Source organism: Giraffa tippelskirchi, chromosome 10 (genome assembly GCF_054371585.1).
Source record: "Giraffa tippelskirchi isolate mGirTip1 chromosome 10, T2T-mGirTip1v1.2.pri, whole genome shotgun sequence".
Lineage (NCBI taxonomy): Eukaryota > Metazoa > Chordata > Mammalia > Artiodactyla > Giraffidae > Giraffa > Giraffa tippelskirchi.
In genome coordinates this window covers 79,708,640-79,732,598 of record NC_137284.1, presented here as the reverse complement: position 1 = coordinate 79,732,598, position 23,959 = coordinate 79,708,640, and the positions used below count along the sequence as shown (strand labels likewise).

General features: G+C 37.8%; 1 protein-coding gene across 1 annotated transcript in view; it reads right to left on the bottom strand.

Moving 5' to 3' along the window:
• ABCB4 (ATP binding cassette subfamily B member 4) overlaps positions 1–23,959 on the bottom strand; it is a 68,753-nt gene that overhangs the window by 38,112 nt on the left and 6,682 nt on the right. The window contains exons 3-12 of the mRNA XM_081536508.1: positions 21,357–21,414; positions 19,915–20,106; positions 17,814–17,985; positions 15,342–15,466; positions 11,711–11,882; positions 9,544–9,657; positions 7,933–8,043; positions 7,591–7,716; positions 4,167–4,370; positions 3,644–3,814 (exon numbers count right to left, since the gene is read on the bottom strand). Coding sequence (XP_081392634.1) covers positions 3,644–3,814; positions 4,167–4,370; positions 7,591–7,716; positions 7,933–8,043; positions 9,544–9,657; positions 11,711–11,882; positions 15,342–15,466; positions 17,814–17,985; positions 19,915–20,106; positions 21,357–21,414 — 1,445 coding nt within the window. The remainder of the gene's footprint in view (positions 1–3,643; positions 3,815–4,166; positions 4,371–7,590; positions 7,717–7,932; positions 8,044–9,543; positions 9,658–11,710; positions 11,883–15,341; positions 15,467–17,813; positions 17,986–19,914; positions 20,107–21,356; positions 21,415–23,959) is intronic.

Below are 23,959 nucleotides of genomic sequence, written 5' to 3'. Positions count from 1 at the left end.
TATGTGACTAACACACACACACACACACACACTAACACACATGAAAGCATAAAAAGACAGAGACTAGAGCATAACTCTACTGGACAACATTTAAGACTGTTCTTTGATTTTTAGCAATTGGGCCCCAAAGGAAACCTTCATAAATCTTTACTGATATACTAATAAGGAAGTTGCACAGCTTTGTCCATGTATAATAAGATATATAGGAAATAATTTGATCAATTATATTTATGATACTAATAGTGATGAGTAACTGCTAACAGTGGCTGGGTTTATCATTATGATAACAATAGGTTAATGCTATGTCAACTTAAAAACAAAGGAATTGGGAGTCAAACTTGTGAGTAAATGACTGGTGTGCAGGAGAAACAAAGTATGTATTTGTGAATTTCAAAGTTAGCAATGGTCACCCTTGACCAAGGAATTTTGGCCAGAGTAGAGGAGATTTGACACAAAAGAATATTTTCAAACACCCCCACGATGACAAGACACTGGCACACAAATATCTTAGATTCAAGAAGACCAACTGTTAAGAAATTTGAAACTTCTAATTTTGGATGTGCAGGGGGGCTTCCCTGGTGGCTCTGACGGTGAAGAATCCGATTGCAATGCGGGAAATCTGGGCTCAATCCCTGGGTTGGGAAGATCCCCTGGAGGAGAGCTTGGCAACCCACTCCAGTATTCTTGCCTGGAGAATCCTGCAGACAGAGGGGCTTGGCAGGCTACAGTGCATGGGTTCACAAAGAGTTGGACACGACTGTGTGATTAAGCATACAGCACAGGAATGAAAGGTAGGCCCAAACAGAGGAAGTACTAATCTATTAGTCTTTTTGACTTCTGGGAAAAAATGCTAAATTGAAACTTTCAGGGATCATTTCATTAAATCACTATTTTCATTCTTTTCCTGCCCCTCCAGTACGGAAACACTATGAGTAGAAGAGGGACATAGGTACAAAACTTTGTGATTATTGACTTTCTTTAAAAAATCAAAATATCAAGTCTGCTTTTCTATTCTTCTTTAAGATTTTATACTGAAAAACCTATTATTTATTTTGAAGAACAGTTGCTATCTATTGAGCCAAAAGTGGATATGATCATTAATTATTTTTTTTCTAATGTAGAACTGTATTATTCAATGAGCTAGGCCATGGTAATCAATTCAGCAAAAATGTATTCAGGCTTTACTATGTGCAGGCACTGGAGTAGGTGTTATAGAGTAAACATGAGCCATTTATTAGTTCTGCCTCTTAGGAGAGAGAAAGAGAGAGAAAGCGTATAAATAAATAGCTAACTATAATAACATGGTGCCAGACAAGAGATAGCGATAAATGTAGAAAGGATCTACTAAAGGAAAATATTATGCTTACAGGCTAGGTAATCAGAGAGGAAAAACAGTTATAGTGTTATAGCCTTATGCTCCTCAAAGGACACAGAATTACAAAACTCAACTTTTCATTGTTAAAAGAAAGTTGGTTTTTAACCAGACGGACCAGCCAACTGACTGACCAGTATCACTGGGGGAGAGTGCAATAATGAAGAACTTACCTCTTAAAGACATAGTTTATTGTCTGAAAAATATATCAGTTATCTTGCAATGTATGGAGTCAATTCGGTAGATTATAAACCATCTGTAGCAACTATGGTAGATAAAAAATGGCCACAAACACTTTGCAGCTATTCCCATTCAGAGGTGGACTGTATTTTTCCACCTCCTCAAATTTGGGCAGGCCATGTGACTAGTTTTAAGCAAAAGATGTGAAGGAATGAATGCTTGTTCAATGTCCGAAGCATAGACTTCAAGAGGCCTTATAGCCTCTGTGTTTGCCAACACAAATTGCTAAAATTGAAAGAAGTAATGTATCCAAATACGAATTAAAACTTGCAAGGATACAACTTTTGCTGACAGAATTCACATCATGAAAAAACTTGTCAGTAATTCTGTTTGTTTAGCACAGCAAGGGCTACTATTCTGAGTGTACACATTCTAAAAAGTTTTGGGACCCGGGTCCTAGGGCTGACTAGGACTTTTTTCCCATAAAATCTCTTATCGTACGAAACTTTATGCTAAAAAAAAATCTATATCGACATGTCTTAAATCAATTGTTTAATGAATGCATGTATTTGTTTTTATGATTTCCTGATTTAAGTCACTTCTAATTAACCAACCAAATATAAGTCCCCTATGTATTATATTTTGGTTCCTTGAGACTTAATATACATGAAAGCAATGTAATTCAGTACAAAAATTTATGAGGAATAATTATCATATTCTCTCATTAATTATTAAATTAAATTATATAAAATAAGCCAAAATGTTAACATGATAAACCAGGAAGCCTGAATTAACTACAGTTTATAGCACACAAGGCAGTTGTGTTTACTTAGGATTCAAGTATAAATTTTCCTGAGAAAATAAGGTTCATACAGCTCATCTGTATAATTTCAAGAGGACATATATATATATACATATATATTATATATATCAGATATTATATATATCAGATATATATATTATATATATAATACACACATATATGTATGAGTGAATCATTTTGCTGTACACCTGAAACTAAGGCAACATTGTAAACCAACTATATTTCAATGTAAACTGAAAAATAAAGTAGGTCAATTCAAAAAAAACAAAATTTCAAGAGGCAATTTGGATAGACTGTTAAGTAACTTGCACATTTTATTACTAAACTTTCTGAGGTCAAAAATGTTTATGATATTTATGTGTTTGAAATCTATTTACATAGTGCCATCTGACTCTAGTTTTTATACTGTGTTGTTATGACAGATGACATCAGCACTAACCTTGAAAGTGTCCCAAGATAAGGTTCATCCTGTGAAGCTTCCGTTTAGTAAAGATGATAGAGAGAGACTTAGAAACACTGAGCCAGGCCCATGAGTTCAGCAGCCTTGAAATATGTTCCTAATTTACATGCTTAAAGAAACACGCAAATCGAACTTTATTTCTAGAGAAGCACCCATTCACTTTTATGAACAGATAAAGATGATGTACTGCTGCAAAATAAGGCAAGTATTTTGAACTGCTTTTCAGATGGACCACTGGGTAAGTAATCAGAATTTTCTTTGTACTTTTTACCGCAAGAACTTTTGATCAAAGTCCTAACCTATACGTAAAAAAACAAACAAAACCCCCAAAGCTAAGCAGTTCACCGCACAGGCCTGGACTGGGGGATAACTGCACCTTGGTCAAACAAAGCAAGCCAGTAAAAGGGCTGCAATGTGCCCTGACAGGAAGGAGAAATCAAGAAAGTCCCATGGCATTGCCATGTACACACTGCTATATTTAAAATGGATAACCAACAAGTACCTACTGTATAGCACCCGGAACTCTGCTCAATGCTACGTGGCAGCCGGGATGGGAGGGGAGTTTGGGGGAGAATGGATACATGGATATGTAAATGCTGAGTCGCTCTGCTGTCCACCTGAAACTATCACAATATTGTTAATCAACTACACTCCAATATGAAATAAAACGTTAAAAAAAAAAAAGCCCCATGGGAGAGCTTCATCTGCTCTCATGTTTATATTTTTCAGCCTAGGCTCACAAAACATTGGTAAGAATTTCAATCTAGTTTCAGTTGGATGGTCCTTCAGGGGTTGAGGATCCACTGACCTTATCCAGGGCCGCCTGAACCTCAGCTTCACTCTCAGTGTCCAGCGCTGAGGTGGCCTCATCCAGCAGGAGGATCTTGGGGTTGCGAACCAGGGCCCGGGCGATGGCGATTCTCTGCTTCTGTCCACCGCTTAGCTGGACCCCTCTCTCTCCAACCAGGGTGTCAAATTTCTACAACAGAAAGCGTGGTAGAGCTCGTAAAATATTTCAAATAGAAAAAGCTATGGAGTCTAGGAATTCATGGAAGACAACAGGGAGCTTCATTTTGACTATCGTAATGAGTCACAAATTATAATAAATCATATCACATTCTAAAAAACTACTAACACAGACTCTGTATAAAATTTCCTATGAGTCATTGTACCAAGCTACACTCCTTAACCCTCCAAATGAATAATTCAAGGGACTTACCTAGCAAAGTTGGACAACCTGGAACCTCAAACATTATTAGCTTAAGCTTTGAAGAAAGAACTCAGCTGCATAAAGTGAAGTTCGAGAGCACTTAAATTAAGAGAGGCTTTACCTGTGGTAATCTCATGATAAACTCATAGGCATTGGCTTCCTTCACAGCTTGCTTTATTTCATCCATGGTGACATTTCCACGGCCATAACGGATATTTTCAGCAATGGTGGTAGCAAAGAGCACTGGCTCCTGACTCACCACTCCAATTATTTCCCTCAGATACTTTACGTTAAATGTCCTAATATCCTGCCCATCAATCATAATCTGAAGAAACAAGATACTTTCATTAAATATTTTAAACCATCTGACGTTGAAAGCATTTGTTACCAAAAAAGCCTTAGCTAATATGTGATTCACGTTGTACAGCAGAAACCAAGACAACATTGTAAAGGAATTATCCACCAATTAAAAGAAACAAAACAATAGATGCAATGGATTCATACAAACTGAGTGAGCTATTTATTATTTTACCACATGACATGTAAATAAAATGGTGCTAATAAAATTTTTTCTTATCCTTTTTTTGGCCATGCCACTTGGCTTGTGGGATCCTGGTTCTCAAGCAGGGAATCAAATCCAGGCCCACTGCAGTCAAAGTGCTGAGTCCTAACCACTGGACTGCCAGGGAATTCCTGCTAATAAAGTTTCTTCATTAGCACTCACATAATATTGGAAGTCAGCACCAGTAATTTATATCTTTATTCTTTTAAAAGACACTTTAATGGGATTATCAGTTATTTCCGCTTGCTGTGTTTACAAAGATCTTATATTTTGAATGCTTTAATCTTTTATTTAAATTATTACCATTCAATTTATACATTGGAATCTATTATTTTAATTGGAGTGTTTTCAATATTGGTAAAACCATCTTTTAAATAATCTTTATCAGAATTTTACATATTATTTTTAGACTATAGCTCAATAAAATATGTTTGTTGACAAGACAAAAAAAACCCACCTTAGCTAATATTTAACTTATCTCAGTGGTTAGAAATGGGAATTGGAAATAAAGAGCAATGTGCAAGGCTAAAAATACAGTCTATTCTCTCTTTTGATTTTATTATCTTATGTATACTGTTTTTCATGGATGGAATATTCTCCATAAATGATTATATATTGAGTTATGTATTTTGGCATAACTATGATTTTTGCTTACCATTATTAAATCTGAATTCAAATGTCCATTTACCTACCTAGTCTACATATCATTTTGATGGCATTATGATGTTTTACTCTACATAATATATAAATACCATAATGTACTTAAGCATTTCCCACCTGCTGAGTATTTGGCTTCATGCAAAGAACACTGAAGGACAATCATAGCAAAAGGACAGAATTACCAGACTGAAGAGTATGTTTAATTTTTTCTTCTCCAGTAATAATTGCTTAACTCATATAATGACTGGCACATGTTGGGTATTTATTATTTGCTGAAAAAAGGTTGAACAAACCCTCTAAAAAGATTTTTAATAATTTACAGTGTCAGCAGGAATATATAAATATATATTTGCTTCACTGCAATTTACTAGCTTTTATCATATTAATCTGTCTTTTCTAATTAATAAGTGTATGGTATAGCTTATATTTAATTCATATATAAGTGAAATTGAGCATTTCTTAAAACTTTTTTACAAATCTACATTTATTCTCAAAAGATATGCATGTTAGCCTCCAATAGATTATTAATTTATAAAATAGTAATATAATAGTTTTACCATATATCACAAATTTTTTATTCTAATTTATTTCTTTCTTAAACTATAGCTTTACTGATTTTTATTGGAGAGAGATTTAAGGGAAAATTGAATCAATCAACTGTATCACTGGGCATTTTTTCCATTATTTCAGCAGTAAGAAAACTGTTAAATCACAGTGTGAACAGTGAATATCTCTGAGTTACAGAATTTCTGAAGACTTTTTCTTCCTGCTGACATGTATTTTCTTTTAAAAATGTATTACTCCAATAGTAATTTTTAAAATAAGATGTTTTCAAATGCTTATCCTCAATGTAAGTATTTACTAGGTTCTTTTTTAAAAATGAAGAAAACTGTTTATACTTAAACCAACCTAGAGTTTGCTTTAGGAAATGAGAAGGGGCCCATGTTCCTACTTGGTGTATCAGATTTTTCAAAGAAATTTTGTTAATTTTATTAAAGAAAGTAAATAATTCGTGTATCCTAGAATCTCTGTCCTATATTAATGCCTTTTTGTGTTTTTTTGTTTTTCTGTGTAACTTGTAAACTTCTGTTTTCATAATTATAATACATTTCCATGTCAGGTAAACTCAATGTTCACAAGTCAGTACAACTGAGGAAATTTGAATATTTACTGTGGGCCCCTATTGCATTAATGGTAAATTTACTGATTTTGATGATTGTTTTGTAATTAAGTAAGAGAAAGTCGTCTTCTCAGAAAATACATTCTGCTTTGCTATACCCCTGAAATGAACACAACATTGTAAAACAACCTATAATCCAATAACATTAAAAAAAAAAAAGAAATTATATTCTAATGTATGTAATGGTGGCTCAGAGGGTAAAAGCGTCTGCCTGCAATGCAGGAGACCTGAGTTCGATCCCTGGGTCAGGAAGATCCCGTGGAGAAGGAAATGGCAGTCCACTCCAGTACTCTTGCCTGGAAAATCCCATGGACGGAGAAGCTTGATAAGCTACAGTCCATGAGGTCGTAAAGAGTCGGACACGACTGAGTGACTTCACTTTCACTTTCTTTTCATGTAAGGGTCAGGGAGCATAATATCTTTAACTTACTCTCAAAGGTTCAGAAAAAAACCTGTATGTATGTGTTGTGTTTTATACATACACACAAACATGTAGTAAGAAAGAGATGCTAATAAGGCAAGTAGGTCAAAATAAAAACAATTAATAAATCTGGTTGAAGAGTATTTGTGAGTTCCTTACTTGCAACTTTTCTGTAAGTTTGAATTAATAACAAAAATTTTAAAAGATCAAAAAACTATACCCTAGGCCATTACTGTTTCTCATGACCCCAGTTTCTTGGAGACTGTTCCACTTTCCCCTTCAGATATTCCAACACTGAAGAAAACTCAACTGTCTTTGATGAATTTAATTACTGTCCTAAGATTCCTTGTGACCCTGAACACAAGCTTATTGACAATTACTAATGTGGAACAGTTTTAACCAAACTCAGTAAGTTATTGAAAATAATCCTCTCAGTGGTTTGGATGACTATTTTCCAGTGACATAGTGGATAATGAAAAGCTTAGATGGAACAGAGGAGAGCATTGTCTAGCTTCTTTGTGTTTTATCATCTTGACTACTTTTGTCAAAATAGCCCAAGGGTTTGAAGGTCTTATCCAGATCCATTGCAATTCCATAGCCTTTTTTAAAAATTTTAACCAAAATTGGATTCACATGCAAATATGTTACCGAAAAAAAAAAATTTCTAAGGGCTATTTGATACCCAGCTTCCCATTTTGAAGAGCAGGGTTTTTCCCACTTACCCTCCCCATATCAGGGTCATACAGCCTCTGTACCAGCTGGACCACTGTGCTCTTCCCACAGCCGCTGTTCCCAACCAGGGCCACCGTCTGCCCGCTCTCTACCCTCAGGTTGAGGCCCTTCAAGATCTTTAAGGGAAAGAGAGAAAAAGAGTACATTTCACATCAAAAGCCCAAAAGAAAAGTAATCTGACTCAATTTTAAATTTGGAAAAATAGTATTAAGGGAATATAACCCCCAAAGGAAAAGGAACATACATATCAAACTAACAGAGACTGTGGATTCCTGAAGATGATTAAACAATCCATCTAAATTAGGAATCCCTATAAATATAACTTATAATACCTTGACATCAGGCCGAGCAGGATAAGAGAAATGAACATCTTTGAACTCCAAATTCCCTTTGACGTTGTCTGGTTTGTGTCCTCTCTCTGAAAAACTGTCAATTTTAGGATCCTAAACAAAACAAAATTCAATGGCTATTCCATCATAGGACAAACAATTGCATTTTTAAGGAATATGCTTCAGCGATTCCAAAAACAGGACCCAGAAAAGCATAATTCCCTTCATGTGAGTCAGAACCCAAGTTGAAGACTGTATATGTGTGTGTGTGTATATGTATGTTTGTGTTTATGTGTTTAAGGAAGTATTCCTTCTCTGAAAATAGTTTTTTCTTAAAAAGTACATAAGGGATATATTTTTTTGATTTCATATGATATTTCACTTTTAAGTCTCTGGCATATCCTCATACATTTTCTAAAGGTACATTCCTACAACTGCAATTACAAAATATACTATAATTGATATATCCAGGTATTTCAGCATTTAGTGAAAATTAGCTTATTCCTAAACAATAAGTGTGATGGACTGGATTGAGACGATTGAACAATTGGTTAGAGACAAGTTAGTTTGGAATGATGTAAATTTTCAATATATGCAGAAGCTGAACAATTTTCTCATGACTTAGATTAATGAAATAGGAACTGCTTGGACTAGACAATTACATTTCAGTTAGCTAGTTAGCAGTTTCTCTGTGTAAATGCAGAGACCACCTTTAATGTGTCAAAATGATTTTCTTTATTTCACTTCAATCAGGATAACTTATGTAATACAAGTGATTCAAAATTATATCATATATACAGTGATCATTTTTTTTTTGAGAGAGAGGGCAACCCACAGCAAAACATACTATCGATTTTGGTCCCACCAATCATTCTTCCATCCACTCATCCTGTCTACAAAGCATAATATTCTCAGTCTGGCTACAAAATGAAAGAGAAAAGGAGAAAAACTAGGAAGACAAACATCTTTGCATTGAACTCTAATAATAACACACTAGTTCAGATGCACTTTTCCAAATGAGATCAGTGCTATTTGATTAAAGATAAGCATTCAGAAATATTTTTTATTTAAAATAAAGTTTATTGGAGAGAGAATTCTTTTTTAAAAAAAAAAATCTATTCTCCTTTATAAAAGTTCTTAGCACATTCTGCCTTTTACACCCCTAACTCAAAACTTAAATTTATTAAACCCTAACTTGAGGCAGGCACAGTAATAAGCACTCCTAACCTCATTTATTCCTCACTTGAAATCCCATTTTTATTATTTATTATTATTTTGTATGGATTCTTTAATTTGGAACCAGTGTGAATGTTACAAATAGTCAAGTCTAGGCTTAACCAAAAAAAGTTTCCTCATCATTTAGAGCTAGTTTTTATTACTGATCTTGGGATCCTGTGAGTTCTCAGACTCAGAATATAATGCAAATAATTAACCTTGAAAAAGAGGTATTTTTTCAAACTTTCACAAATATTCAAAAGAGGCATTTGGTTTTATTCATTAATAAGCAGAGGCTTTTCATGTCACTTAATTTTTACAGGACATTTAACATAAAGCCAGATTTAATGATCCAGGCCTCAAAAAAATTTTCAGCATTAAAAATAATAAATGACTCACATTATCAATAATAGCAAAGATCGCATATGCTGCTCCTCTTGCATTGGCAAAAGCATCAATACAGGGAGCAGCCTGTCCAATGCTGAAGGCTCCGATCAGGATTGAGAAAAAGACCTGAGCAAAAGAACACAAGGAAAAGTTACATGTCCCATTCCAGTGTCTACTGTCATCTCAGACATAATGTGTTTGGAACACAGGCTACCCAAAGGATCAAGATTAGGTCTATCCCTTGAAAATTTTTTTCAGCACAAGAGCAAAATTTACAAGGTAACTACAGAATTTTGTTACACAAATGGATTTCTTCAACCTCAAAAATATTTTTTCATCTATCTTGTCAAACTATTGGTTGTTCTTCTCCTGGGCTTAGACAAAGTCAGAAAGATTTTTCAAACCTGTTGCCTTGATTCTGAAGCCATTGCCACCAGAGGAAAACATTTTCCGTCAGTATTGTTATTCAGTACTAAATTATTTTCACTATGCATGGAACTACACAGAATGTTCAAGATGAAACAAGGTTGATTTTGGCCCCATATAACTTTCCTTAAAAAGTGCCATGTTACATATATATATATATATATATACACACACATACATTTTGATAAGATTTTTAACATTAAAAATTAATGGTTCACGCATTATAAATCAGATCTGTGTGCATTAATTAATAATTCCTTTACACAATTAGTCTGTACTATAGCACACAAACTTAACACATTTCCTTTCATTTTTTTTTTTCACTAGGAAAACAAACTGATACAGAAAAGTCAAGACTGTAGTTTCAGGAATCCAGGTTATTAGCATACATTAACTGAGAAAAACATAAATGAAGAGAAATGACTCCTTTTCTCTGGGCATGGTGAAACATCTACTTAAAGTTTGGCTTTTCTCAGAAGATGACAAATAACAACACTTAATATACCAGAACTCACATATCTACCTACGATCTGCAATACAGAGAAAGACCAGCAAGAGAGCCAAAATATGTCCCTACCAGAAGCAGTGCTGTAAAGTTGACACACTCGAGTTCTTGGTCTTTATGCAGAGGGCATCACTGGGCTCCCTGCATCATGGGAGTCACTCTGCTCCCCTATTTGGGAGAAGTCACTGTCTATACCCAACAAATGGGGAGACCAGGCCAGAGAGGATGAATGCCAGAGTCAGGGCTCACTCTCCCTGCTTTGTAAAATTTAGCAAATGAGGAAGTAAAGAGAGGTGGGCGCTTCCAAGCTGACAAGGAGAGGGGACCAACATGAGAAAAAACAGACTTGGCAGTGATGAAACCTCATCCAGCCAAACAGCCCTCAACACTTCAATGGGGGTCTGAAGGTACCACTCTAGAGAACATTCTGAAATGATAAATTTTCATAATGCTCCTAAGTCATCATCAAGGGGTCAAACTGTGTTCCATGTCCTCTGTTTAGAAAGACAGGGAAGTGAAGGTTTTAAAACATGGCTAGTTGAATGATTATATGTTGTCCTGACCATCACTGACATGGAAAGAAGGTCACAATATGTTGCTAGTTTATAAAAAAAATTTACAAAAAGATATGCATAATACAATTTAGATTTCAAGAGAAAAAAAACCCATATACAGAAAATAATCTGGAAGATACACACCAAAAGTTATCATTAAGTGTATATGGATTTTCAGGTCATAAGTAATTCTAATTGTAAGTAATTTCTAATTTTTAAAAGCACCCTAATCTTTTGTATAATTAGTATGCATAATTTTTCTAATCATAAAATGAACTTATTTTCATTTTATAAAAGAAGAAAAAACTAAAATCACTTTTCATCTTGTATTTGGATAGCCAATATGATATAAATTTAATGTTCTCTCATACTATGACCTATGTATAATTATGTTTACTTTCTTATATAATGAAAATCACAGGCACAATGAGGATGGTGCCAAATGATATTTGTTCATCATAAATTCTTTCCATCTTTCTTTATATGCTCCATATGTTTCTCAGTTGGTCTAACCACATGTTATGCTCTGTGCATTCTAGAAGGCCAGCTCTGCCCACAGGACTGAGCAAAGGTTTGCCACAAGTAAAAAGGTTAGAACCATGGTTCATCCTTCAAAAAGGAGGAAAATGAAAGAAGAGGTAGATAGATAAACAGTATTTTCAGATTTGTCACAAATATTAGGAAAACGACTTACTGTAATTGCATTTCCAATAGTGTATTCTTTGGCTATAACTAGAGTGGATCCATACCAGAAGGCCAGTGCATACGATGCATATATTAGCAGGAAGGCAGTGCCCATAGAAATGTTCGCTGAAATAGCTTTTTTAATTCCAATCCTTTTGGCATTTTCTAGATGTTTCTGATACCTACCAGAAAATGAAGGGGGAAATATGATAATAAGAATCCATAATCTTAGCTATATTCCCCTCCTGGACAGCTAGAGGTTTAAGGGACAAAAACCATCAAACAAGAAACCCGTGGAGATACCCAGCCTCCCGGGAATTGAACCAATGCAGGGTCAGCCTGGACCAGAACCCATCTGAGCCTTTTCTCTACTGGCCTGGACTCATCTCCCTCGGTCCCCACCAGTCCCACCAATGTTCCCATAGCTGATCCAGGACTGAACTCCCAACCCTGGGAGAACCTCACCATCAACCTTCATGGCCAGCATCACAAGTCAAGGTTAAGGAGGAAGAAGAGAAAGCAAGCCCACCAGGAGTGGCACCAAAATGTAAACTGTAAACACTGTTTGGGACTCTTAAAGCAGTTATATTCTCAAGACAGGCTAATTTGTCTTCTCTGCTGTCCCATTGGGAGAAAGCGAAAGTGTTAGTCACTCAGTAGTGTCTGACTCTTTGTGATCCCATGGACTGCAGCCCACCAGGCTCCTCTGTCCATGGGATTCTCCAGGCAAGAATACTGGAGTGGGTTGCCATTTCCTCCTCCAGGGGAGCTTCCTGACCCAAGGATTGAACCTGGGTCTCCTGCATTGCAGGTGGATTCTTTACCATCTGAGCCACCAGGGAAGCTTGACCCCATTGGGTAAGGGATGGGAATTTTACCTGTTGTGTACTTATACTCCAGCCTTTGCTTTTTTGTTTCGCTTTGGTTTCTGTTTTGTTCTGTTTTTGATTAAGCCAGGGTACAGGGTATGAAGAGATCACTACTTAGGGGATATAGTTTCTTACTCAACCTTTTTAGATTTTAGTTTCATCACTTGTAAAATGGAATTACTTTTTAAAAGTTGAAGTACAGTTGCTTTACAGTGTTGTGTTAGTTTCAGATGTACAAAGGGATGCAGCTACACACACACACACACACACACACACACACACACACACACACACACACATATACATATATATTCATTTTCAGATTCTTTTACCTTACAGATTATTACAATATATTGAGTATAGTTCCCTGGGCTATAGAGTAGGTCCTTGTTGCTTACCTATTTTATATAGAGTAGTGAGTATACGTTAATCCTAAACTCCTAATTTCCCCCTCCCTTTCTTTTCCTTTTGGTAACCATAAGTCTCTTTTCTATGTCTGTGAGTCTGTTTCTGTTTTGAAATAAGTTCATTTGTATCATTTTTTTTAGGCTCCGTATTATCATAGGATATTTGTCTTTGTCTGGCTTACTTCACTTAGGATGACAAGCTCTAGGTCCATCCATATTGCTGCAAATGGCATTATAAAATGCAGTTACTAATGCCTACCTTGCTAGATGATTGTGAGGTTGACAGACAATGTCAGAAAGTTGTTAGAACAGTGCTGGCACATAGTTGGCAAAGTCTGATAAAATCTTATTCTTATTATTATTGCTATTGTTTTAGAATTTAATCTCTTCCTAAATACCATTCATTCTCTTATCACCATAATTTTAAATATTAAGTAAAATCCATTATTACTGGCTTCTGGGATTTGACATAAAGGTACACATGTCTAGAATTGTTTTGTTAAATAACAATGTTTTTTCCATCAATTTCAGTTAAGCCTTTCATTCCATGATAGATGCAGAGAGTGTATAAAATTTAATTTTGGCTCCTTAAAGTCAGAAAAGAAAAAATCCACTGGATGTACAATGAGACTTTAGGGAAAAGGTCACAACCATTAGTATGTTTCTAACAAAAACAAACAACATCACATCTTTTCTAGTTTAACCAAATAAGATGCTGAGAATTTATTCATTTTTAAAAATGCATCCTGCCACCCAAAATTTTATCTTTTAATTACTTAAAGCACCTAACTCTCCAGTGTTCTTTCCTCGGTGTTGGGCCGTGCACTGACTTAGCAGAGCTGCGTCCCTGGGGAGACAGCTGGCACCCCACGCCCAGCGCTGTGCTGAATGCCAGGTGGCCTGGCTGCAAGGTGCGGGCAGGGAGGTTTACATCAGCCCCAATGACACGGGTTCCGGGGACAGTGATGGACATGCTGTAATTACCTTTGCTTAGATGGCTCGCCTTTTGCAGCTAATGGAGCGGCACTGATTACACTCACATCCTGAGGTGTGTGGGCTATTGTGTGCAGGAAGCAGCAGTGAGAGAGAAAAAGGAAGAGGTTAGAGAACCAGGCACAGGTTGGCTGTCAAGAGGACTTAAGGAATAGAAAGAGAAAATTAAAAAGAGGGGAGTGGGGAACCTTTGCTTTCAAGGCTAGAGAATTTCCAGAGAATTTCTCTTTCATAGAGTAGGAGGTATCAAGAGTCCCGCAGAATGACAAAAGAAAATATTTTACATGGAGTCCTGCTTCAGTTATATTAGGGTATGTTATTATTTAAAGAAAACTGGTTGGAGAGTTGAGTAGCCTTTATTACGGGGGTTTGTTCTGGCCCATACATTTTTGTCTATACATTTTGTCTATTTTGCCCCTTAGAGCAGAGGTACTCGACCTGGAATCCCTGGTTAAGGAATTTGAACAGGGAAAAATTTACACTTTTAATTTTGCTAACCCCTAACCAAAATCCAGCATTTCCTTCGATTATCAGTGCAGGCAACAAGCCTCTGTAGCGTTAGCAGTAACTGTGACTGCGTTGCCAATAGAAATCCCAGATCATTTTCATATCATGTTCTACTTTTTACAGATATCTTGAAATACATTTTACCCACAGACCTATTTTGAATTACAGTAGGTATTAGACCTATAGTTAGTTCTTGATATTCAGTAGGTTAAAAATAGAGACATGGATTTACTGTATCACAATTTTAAAAATGTTTTGATGACTGTGCCTCACTATAATTGGTTTCCTATGTAAGCCTACATATTTTGTTTTAGGCATTAAAAATCATTATTCTAAGGAGTCCATAGGTTTCATCAGACTTTCAAAGAAGTCCATGGAACATAAAAAGTTCAGAAAGTGAAAGTGTTAGTCGCTTACTCATGTCCAGCTCTTTGTCATCCCATGGACTGTAGCCCACCAGGCTCCTCTGTCCATGGGATTCTCCAGGCAAGAATACTGGAGTGGGTTGCCATGCCCTCCTCCAGGGGATCTTCCCAACCCAGGGATCGAACCCAGGTCTCCCACATTGCAGGTGGATTCTTTACCATCTGAGCCACCAGGGTAGCCAAAAAAGGTCAGAACCCTGCTGTAAAGTCTGACAAACTCCAGCCATCAATAAAGGGTGCCAATGTTTTGTGGGTAAGGGGTTTATATTAGGCAAAGGAAAGCAGTAGACATGTGTGCATGCCTGCGTGCTAAAAGTGTCTTCAGTTATGTCCAACTCTTTGTGACCGCATGGACTGTAGCCCTCATACCACAAAAGAATAAGTAACAAAATGTAATAAAAGCGAGTTCTTTGAGCCAATGGACAAAGGACCTTCCTGACCTCTCCAGCTCTCTCTTCTGGCCCCCAAAAGCGATCACAGTCCTGATGGCCCCCAGGGCCTCTTCTGCCACGGCACCTGCTTTTGCATATGCAGCCAATTCTTTGTCACTAAACGCCGAGAGTATCTGGAAAGAAGAGAAACACATGACTTTCGAATAGGGAAAAAAGTTAAAAGACACTCTGATCAACTCTTCAACTTACTTTTTCTCCCCAAACCCTGTCCTTTACCAAACACTGTAGTTATGAACCAAACATCCCTCAGTATACCACATCCAACAGCTTCTTCCATTCCCCTACAAAGGCTAGGTGTGATCAGCCTTAATGAACTCCTCCCCAGGGAAGTTGTAAGTAGCTCTGGGCAGGAAAAAGCCCTCCACATCTACTACTATCTTCTCTCTATTGATTTCTCTCTCTTCGTCTGTCACGCCACTAACCTTAAACCAAGCATCCCCATGCTCTGCTTGTCTCCAGCCCTAGCACAACTTTTTTGTTTTTAATTTTTGGCCACATGTAGAACCTTAGTTCCCCGACCAGGGATCGAACTGGCACCCCTTGCAGCGGAAGGCATTAGCCACTGGACCACCAGGGAAGTCCCCCTTTCAAATCTTTTGATCACACAATACTTCACCTAACTTGTTGATTCTTTTCATAGATCAAAGATGTAGAAATAAAGAATAAATCATTAACAAATGACCAGGTCTCTTCCCTAGCTTCCCCCTCAGTAATCTCATGAATAAACTGTAAAGAGATAGCATTTAAAGAAAAATCACAAGAAGTTGACAAAGCTGCTCACAGGTCTGCATGATGGGGAGTACTGTCAACTCTGACCCTCTGTCACAATGATTAACTGAGATGCTTTCCTTTGCCCCTTTAAAATATTTCATGAGTGAACAGAATCTTTGGAGATGGTTTTTGGAGGACATTGAGTCCACCATCTCCCCCAGATTGTCAGCATTCTGATTAAAAGCAACTTTCCTTTCTACCAGCTTTTGCAAGTAATGATTTTTTTCAAGTAGCTGGACTTGATTCGGTAACAGAGTGAAGAAAAGGAAAGGCACATGTAATTCACTAGATAGTGTTTTTGGTAATAGTGTTGAGTCCCATATCTACTACTGTTTTTTTCTCTATTGATTGTAAACTAAACTAAAACCTTACTGCTTGGAAAGGATTCACCATCCTTATTATTATTGTGTAATGATTTTTAATCACTTTGAAAACCACATTTCCAGATCTACTCACGGACAGTCTACTGAATTATAAGATGGCTAAACAAGATGCTGCAGGAGAAAGCTAAAGGAAGAATCGAAACACAAGAGACGCCAGTCGTCTATTAAGTAATCATCAACCCCAAAATGAGCAAAAATTGCCAGTAAAATTGCTCAACCCTGGAATGTTGGCTGAAATGGAACAGGTTATGTGGATTTTACTGCAAGGCAAAATTGGCAGAGTGCCATATAACCATCACTATTAAACAGAGCAAATCCAAACCTAGTTAAATGTTTTATATTCATGCAATAGTTTGAAGTTATGTTATATTTTTAAACTGGGCTTCTTGGTAGCTCAGATGGTAAAGAATCTGTCTGCAATGCAAGAGACCCAGGCTCGATCCCTGGATCAGGAAGATCCCCTGGAGAAGGGAATGGCAACTCACTCCAGTATTCTTGCCTGGAAAATCCCAAGGACAGAGGAGCCTGGCGGGCTGTCCGTGGGGTCACCAAGAGTCAGATACGATTGAGTGACTACCTGAATGACGTAACTTTTAAACTATGTTTCCTAAAATAGGGACAAAATGATTTATGTAATTTAAAGTACTATGCCAGGAGATTTACCCAAAGTAATAACAACAGTGCAGGGACTTCCCTGATGGTCCACAGGTTAAGAATCTGCCTTCCAATGCAGGGAACATGGGTTCAACCCCTCATCGGGGAACTAAGATCTCACATACCACTGAGCAACTGAGCCTACTCACCACAACCATGAAAAAGTCCGTGCACCATGACTAGAGAAACCTGTGCAGCACAACAAAAATCCCATGTGCCACAACTAAGACCTGCCGCAGCCAATAAATAATCATAAAAATAAAAATAATCAATAATGTTTTATTGATTTTAAAACAAGTAAAAAAAATAAGAGTGCGAAAACTGTAATTGAGGTAATAACTGTGACGTTTTCGTGTTTTGGCCATGCAGCATGTGGGATCTTAGTTTCCCGGCCAGGGATCACACCCACGTCCCTTGCATTGGAAACTCGGAGTCTCAACTACTGGACCACTAGGGAAGTCCCGTATCTGACATTTTGAATCACATTAAAAATAATCTTCCCTATTAGAGCACCATATTAACAACATCCTTCTGCACGCGGTTTCGAATGACATTTAACAGATCTGCACAACATGTAACCAGAATCCTGCATCTTGAAGATAACTCTGTCTGTGTCAGTTAACACATATAGTCATGCCCATGTTTCACATACCTTTGCCCAAACAGCTGTAGAGAGTCCCAGGACAGGGCTGATGGCCATTATCACAAGAGTGAGCTTCCATCCTCTGATAAACCCCACTATGAATCCTGCAAAAAACGTGGCTATTGCTTGAAAGAACATTCCAACCTTGTCACCAATTCCTTCACTGATTTTGGAGATGTCACTAAAAAAGATCACACCTAAGTGGTTACAGGCAGGAGGTCTTCAGTCAGAAAGGCGAAGCAAACATCTAACCCACACAGACACAGGCAAAGCTCGTTCAGATGCCCGCAAGCCCCTCTCACGGTCGTAGCCTCTTGAATGGCACTTTCCCCCCTTAAAAACTGTACAAAGGAAGAAATTCAGGATTAGTTCACGCTTCTGGAAAGTCAGTATCATTAAAAGTTGATGCTGTTCTGTTAGTTAATCCTATTAGAGAAGGATTAGCATTTTGAACATATGTCTCAATTTGTTTGAAAGCAGCAATAAGGAAGGGCTCCTTCCTTCTATCCATGGTGTGATTATTAACCCACTCTGTTCTCAGTACAGCAGCCAGAGTGATCCTTTGGAAATGGAAGTGTGAATACGCTACTCCTCAGGTCAAATATGTCCAGCGGCAGACCTGAGGTCCCTATGGAGGCCAGCCAGGCCGGAAATGCCCTGATCCTCCTTCCTCTTGAACATTTCCCATTACCAGGATCTCCAGCCAGGAAATGCTAATCATCTATCACCCCTTGCTGGAACGTAAGCAACAAGAGGCCAGAGATCTTTGTCTCATTCACTGTTAAACCACAAACATCTAGAACAGTGTTTAACAAGCCCTCAATTGTTTGTTGAATAAGTGAAGAGTCAACAAGAACTAAGAGAAGTCTCTTTATGAATTCATTCAATCCCTGATTCGCTCATTCATCCATCTTACTGGAGTGCCATCATATATCTGCCAGGCCTGTGATAAGCCCCGTGAGAGAGAAACAAGTAAAGGATGTGAGTGTGTGTTAGTCGCATCCGACTCTTTGTGACCCCAGGGGCTGTATCCTGCTAGGCTCTTCTGTCCATGGAATTCTCCAGGCAGGAATACTAGAGTGGGTTGCCATCTCCTTCTCCAGGGGATCTTCCCAACCCAGGGATGGAACCCAGGTCTCCTGCATTTGCAGGCAGATTCTTTACTGTCTGAGCTACCAGGAAGCCCCAAAGAATGTCAGCTCAGTCTTCAAATACACCTACTTATGTAACTGAGGGAAATAGATGGGGAAACAGTGGAAACAGTGTCAGACTTAATTTTGGGGGGCTCCAAAATCACTGCTGATGGTGATGGTGATTGCAGCCATGAAATAAAAAGACGCTTACTCCTTGGAAGGAAGGTTATGGCCAACCTAGATAGCATATTTAAAAGCAGAGACGTTACTTTGCCAACAAAGGTCCATCTAGTCAAGGCTATGGTTTTTCCAGTGGTCATGTATGGATGTGAGAGTTGGACGGTGAAGAAAGCTGAGCGCCGAAGAATTGATGCTTTTGAACTGTGGTGTTGGAGAAGACTCTTGAGAGTCCCTTGGACTGCAAGGAGATCCAACCAGTCCATCCTAAAGGAGATCAGTCCTGGGTGTTCATTGGAAGGACTGATGTTGAAGCTGAAACTCCAATACTTTGGCCACCTCATGCAAAGAGTTGATTCATTGGAAAAGACCCTAATGCTGGGAAGGATTGGGGGCAGGAGGAGAAGGGGATGACAGAGGATGAGATGGTTGGATGGCATCACTGACTTGATGGACATGGGTTTGGGTAAACTCCGGGAGTTGGTGATGGACAGGGAGGCCTGGTGTGCTGCAATTCATGGGGTCGCAAAGAGTTGGACACGACTGAGAGACTGAACTGAACTGAACTGAACTGATGCAACTGAGGCCAAAAAAAAAAAAAAAAACCTAACAGGTAAGGAAAATGCACTGTGGCCTAGGCTGTAATTGCTAGAGATGGCTATCAGATCATCTATTCCCAATACACACCAAATGTTTAATTGAGCAAACTTTTTTTTTTTCATTTAAAATCTTCCCTTGACAAGTTTGCCCATAGCTAGTAGTTAATTTCTTTATGGACGTGTAGGTAACAACATACTTACTCTGTTAGCCGTGTATTGAGTTCAGTGATGTCACTGATGTCAAACCAGCCTATTTCCTGTCGTAGAATAGCATGAAAAAACTCTTGCCTAATTTTCTTAATCTGTCGGCCAGCTGCCAAAGTCCAAAATGAAACCTGTATATAGGCAGCAACAAGAACTCCAGCACCTAATCCTGAATAATAATATGCATATCTGGAAAACAATTCAAAAGTTTCTTTTAAATAGAGTCTTTATGTTTGGGAGAGAAATATTGAGAATTGGAAATTAATAAATTTACTGACATATCACAAAGACCATGTAGGACATTATAACACATACCCATTTTTTTTCTCTTTTCTTACATTATAATAGAACAGTGGCCAATCTATCCACTTGAATTATCAGCCAAAGGTAAAATAAAGTTGTGTGGTTAACTGCAAACATACAGTGGTGTTCATGAATCATTTTAAAACTTATATTGATAAGCTGTAGACACAATCTGACTCTTCCATAATTCACATTCTAGCCTTGCATTGTGAAAAACTTCACCACATCGCAAAACAGGAATAAATAGGCTGAACGTGCAGAATGGCTCTTAGGGTAAGTTTTTCCCATGTTGTTTCACAAAGAACAAAAAGCTCTCTTCCTGATGAGTAGAAGTTGAAAGATTTTTTAAAACCAATGCTAAAATGTTATGAATTCAAATCAACTCAGAGTGTAGTCTTAACTAAATTAGAGGGAAGTTAGTATCTTTAGAAATAATAAATTCAATTTCATTACTCTCAAATATATTTTCCTTTCAGGCCGCTACGGCAACAGACAGTACTCATTTAAGTAGGCAACATTAATTGAAAAGTAAACATACAAACATTATGTGACAGGCTTTGGGGATTTCTATTAAGAAGGCTGAAGAAAAGGAAAAAATGCCATAAATGACATTATTAGATCAACAGACAAAACTAGAATTCAGATGGTAGACCAGGTCAAAGTATTGTATCAATGTTAAATGTACTGTGGTTGATAGCTGTACTGTGGTTACGAAGAGAATGTCCTGTTCTTAGGAACCAATCTGAAGTATTTATAAGTAAAAGAACATGCTCTGGGCAACTTATTTTAAAAAAAAAAAAAAAATTATTCATTTGGCTGCCCTGGGTCTTCGTAACAGCATGTGGGATCTATTTCCTTGACCAGGAATCAAACCCAGGCCTCCTGCAATGGGAGGATAGAGTCTTAACCACTGGACCACCAGGGAAGTCCCCAGTGCAACTTACTTTAAATGGCAGGGGAGGAGGTATAAATGGAAACAATAGGATAAAGAGTCTAACAAAAGCTAAAGAGTATACAGGGATTCTTTGTACATGCTTAGAACTCTTCATAAGGTTGAAATTATTTTCAAATAAAATGTTTTTTAAAAGCACAGTATAAAGAAGTACATATGATATATACATATATTAGCCAATTACCTAGTCATTTCTTCTTCCAGAATTCTGCCTGGATTTAGCATTGCCAGTGAAAAATTCACTAAATAAAAACAAAATAAAAATAAGACATTTTTGAAAGCCACTGCCAGGTTTTTAAAATCTTTTTTCTCTTTCCTTGTCACTCTCAAGTCATTCTTATCATCTGGCCCATGTAAAGGGCCCCAGGGTTTAGGTGCATCGAGGGTCCAGGTGGGGAAGTAAAGCCCCCCACCCCCCAGGTACCGCCCCCTTACCAGAGGCCTTGGCCCTTTAGCAACACAGCTTCCTAGAGCAGCAGAGAGGAGCTGATGAAGGGCATACAGAAGGCAGAGGAAGAAAAAAGAAATGGTCCACATAGAAACACAGGATTTAACAGGCACTTTTTTCTTAGTGGTGCAAAGCACTTCACAGATACTTGCTTCTTTTGATTCTACTTTACTATATGTGTGTGCTTCCCTTACATGCTTCCTCACAACACAAATAAGGCAAAGTCTGAATTACATTCATGGCAAAGGGAGAAAAATTAAAGACAAGAAAGATCACCGAGTTGCTCAAAGACAAGTCAGTGGATCACTGGTGATCCATCAGGGTTCTGCATTTCTTGTCTTGGTTATTAGCAGTCCTGTAAATTGGTATTTTTAAAGCAGTATTAACTGGAAGGAAATGGTCTTTTACTTTGAACTAATTTTGATAAAAGTGTCAATGTGCCTTTTCTGGTTCACATGTTTTAGTAACAGCTAGGATCCAGTGAGCATTTATTATATGCTGGGCATTGTTCTGAATACTATACACGCATTACATGGTTTAATTTTCACAATTCTATAGATAGGACTATACAGGTAGGGCTATATCATAAATTCCTATTTTACAGATGAGGAAACTGAAGCACAGGGATATAAAGTAACTTACCCAAAGTCACTCAGTTACTATAGTAAGTAGGCTGAGAGTCCTAACACTATATCATACAGCACCTGATACTACACCACACCGATTGATTCCTGCGGTAATGACTTATTTTCACTCATGAACAAACAGAAAGTTAAAAATAAAAAGAAAACAGCCCATACCTACTGCATTCACAGAGTAACAGGATAAAATGTTACCACAGCACTGTTGGGAAAACACATTTACCATGATGCTAGGAGAGAAACTAGACTTTGTTCCTTTATCACCTGTAAATAGCCCTGAGGTCACATTTTCTGGGTTCTGTGTTATCACCCTTATCTTCTTCCAATGGGAGATGAGGTAGAAATCTATTTTAAACTTAACCTACTGTCAGGATCAATTACCAGGCCTGTAGCCTCGATGGTGGCATAATTTCTCCCTCAGGATTGTTCTTTCTACAGATGTTCATAGCAAAGTGTTTCTGCTTATTAATCTAGCTCTTTATCAGCTACTAGGTCCTTGAGGAAGCAGACTCTGTTTTACTTCTGTTCTCACCCATTCAGTTCTGTGTGCTCATTTGCTTCCTGAGTTCATAAATCTAGCACCTTCAATAGCTACGTTGGAACTGTGTTTGGAACGAGAGTCAGACAAGCTATGTGAAAGCTGAAATATGTGCAGAAATCATTGTTTGAAAGCACAGGAAACCTACAAATTATGCATACAGGGCTATTTTCCCCCTGAATTTAGAAAGCAGATGAAATCTTAAAATGACTTTTTCTCTCCTCCAACACCAATATTATAACTCAAATTGATCTTCCCTCCTAGGAAATAAGAATCTAAAAACATTACAAACTTGACCTGCTCCTTTCTCAGAGTCCCAGGCCAAGAATGGCAATCTAATTCTGCATGAGAATCCTAGAAGCCCTAAAGCCCCTAGGAAACCAAGTTTCTGCTGCCAGAGGACCAAGGTGTTACAAATGTGTATGAATGTGTTCCTTGAAGAGTCATGCGATGAAATCTAGAATGCTAGATCTGGAAATCTCATGGAATTCGATCTGGAGAAGGCCACTACCTGGTCTTCCCAGACGCTACATATTAGGCTTCAGCCTCATAAACAATCTTCAAGCAGTTATCTGGCTGAGTGGTTTGCAGCACTGTCTGCTGTTAGAATCATGTGGGGTGGGTGGAAAAAAATATCGATGTCCAATGGGGACGACAGAAGATGAGATGGTTGGATAGCATCACCGACTTGATGGACATGAGTTTAAGTAAGTTCCAGGAGTTGGTGATGGACAGGGAAGCCTAGTGTGCTGCAGTCCATGGGGTCGCAAAGAGTCAGATATGACTGAGCAGCTGAACTGAGGCTCCATCCAAGATCAGCTGAATCAGAACCTCTAGCTGACTCTAGATCATAATCTAAAAATTGCTTCCAATTGACTTTAATATACCAGGATGGAGAACTCCTTTTCTATTCTGTCTAAATGCCTCCCATAGCAGAGAAATGGGAAATTCTAAAGCTGCCTTTTCATTTTAGAGAGCTCCCATATACTCCATATATTTTATAGATGAGGAAACAGAATCTAAGAGTGGTTGTTGCATTTCCAAGTTCGTACAGCTAGTTTCCCCTCAATATTTATGTTCCGGACACTTGACATAAGTCATCTCATTTAATTCTATCAGCAAGCCTACCTTTCAAAGGTGATAACAGCAGGGATTATAGA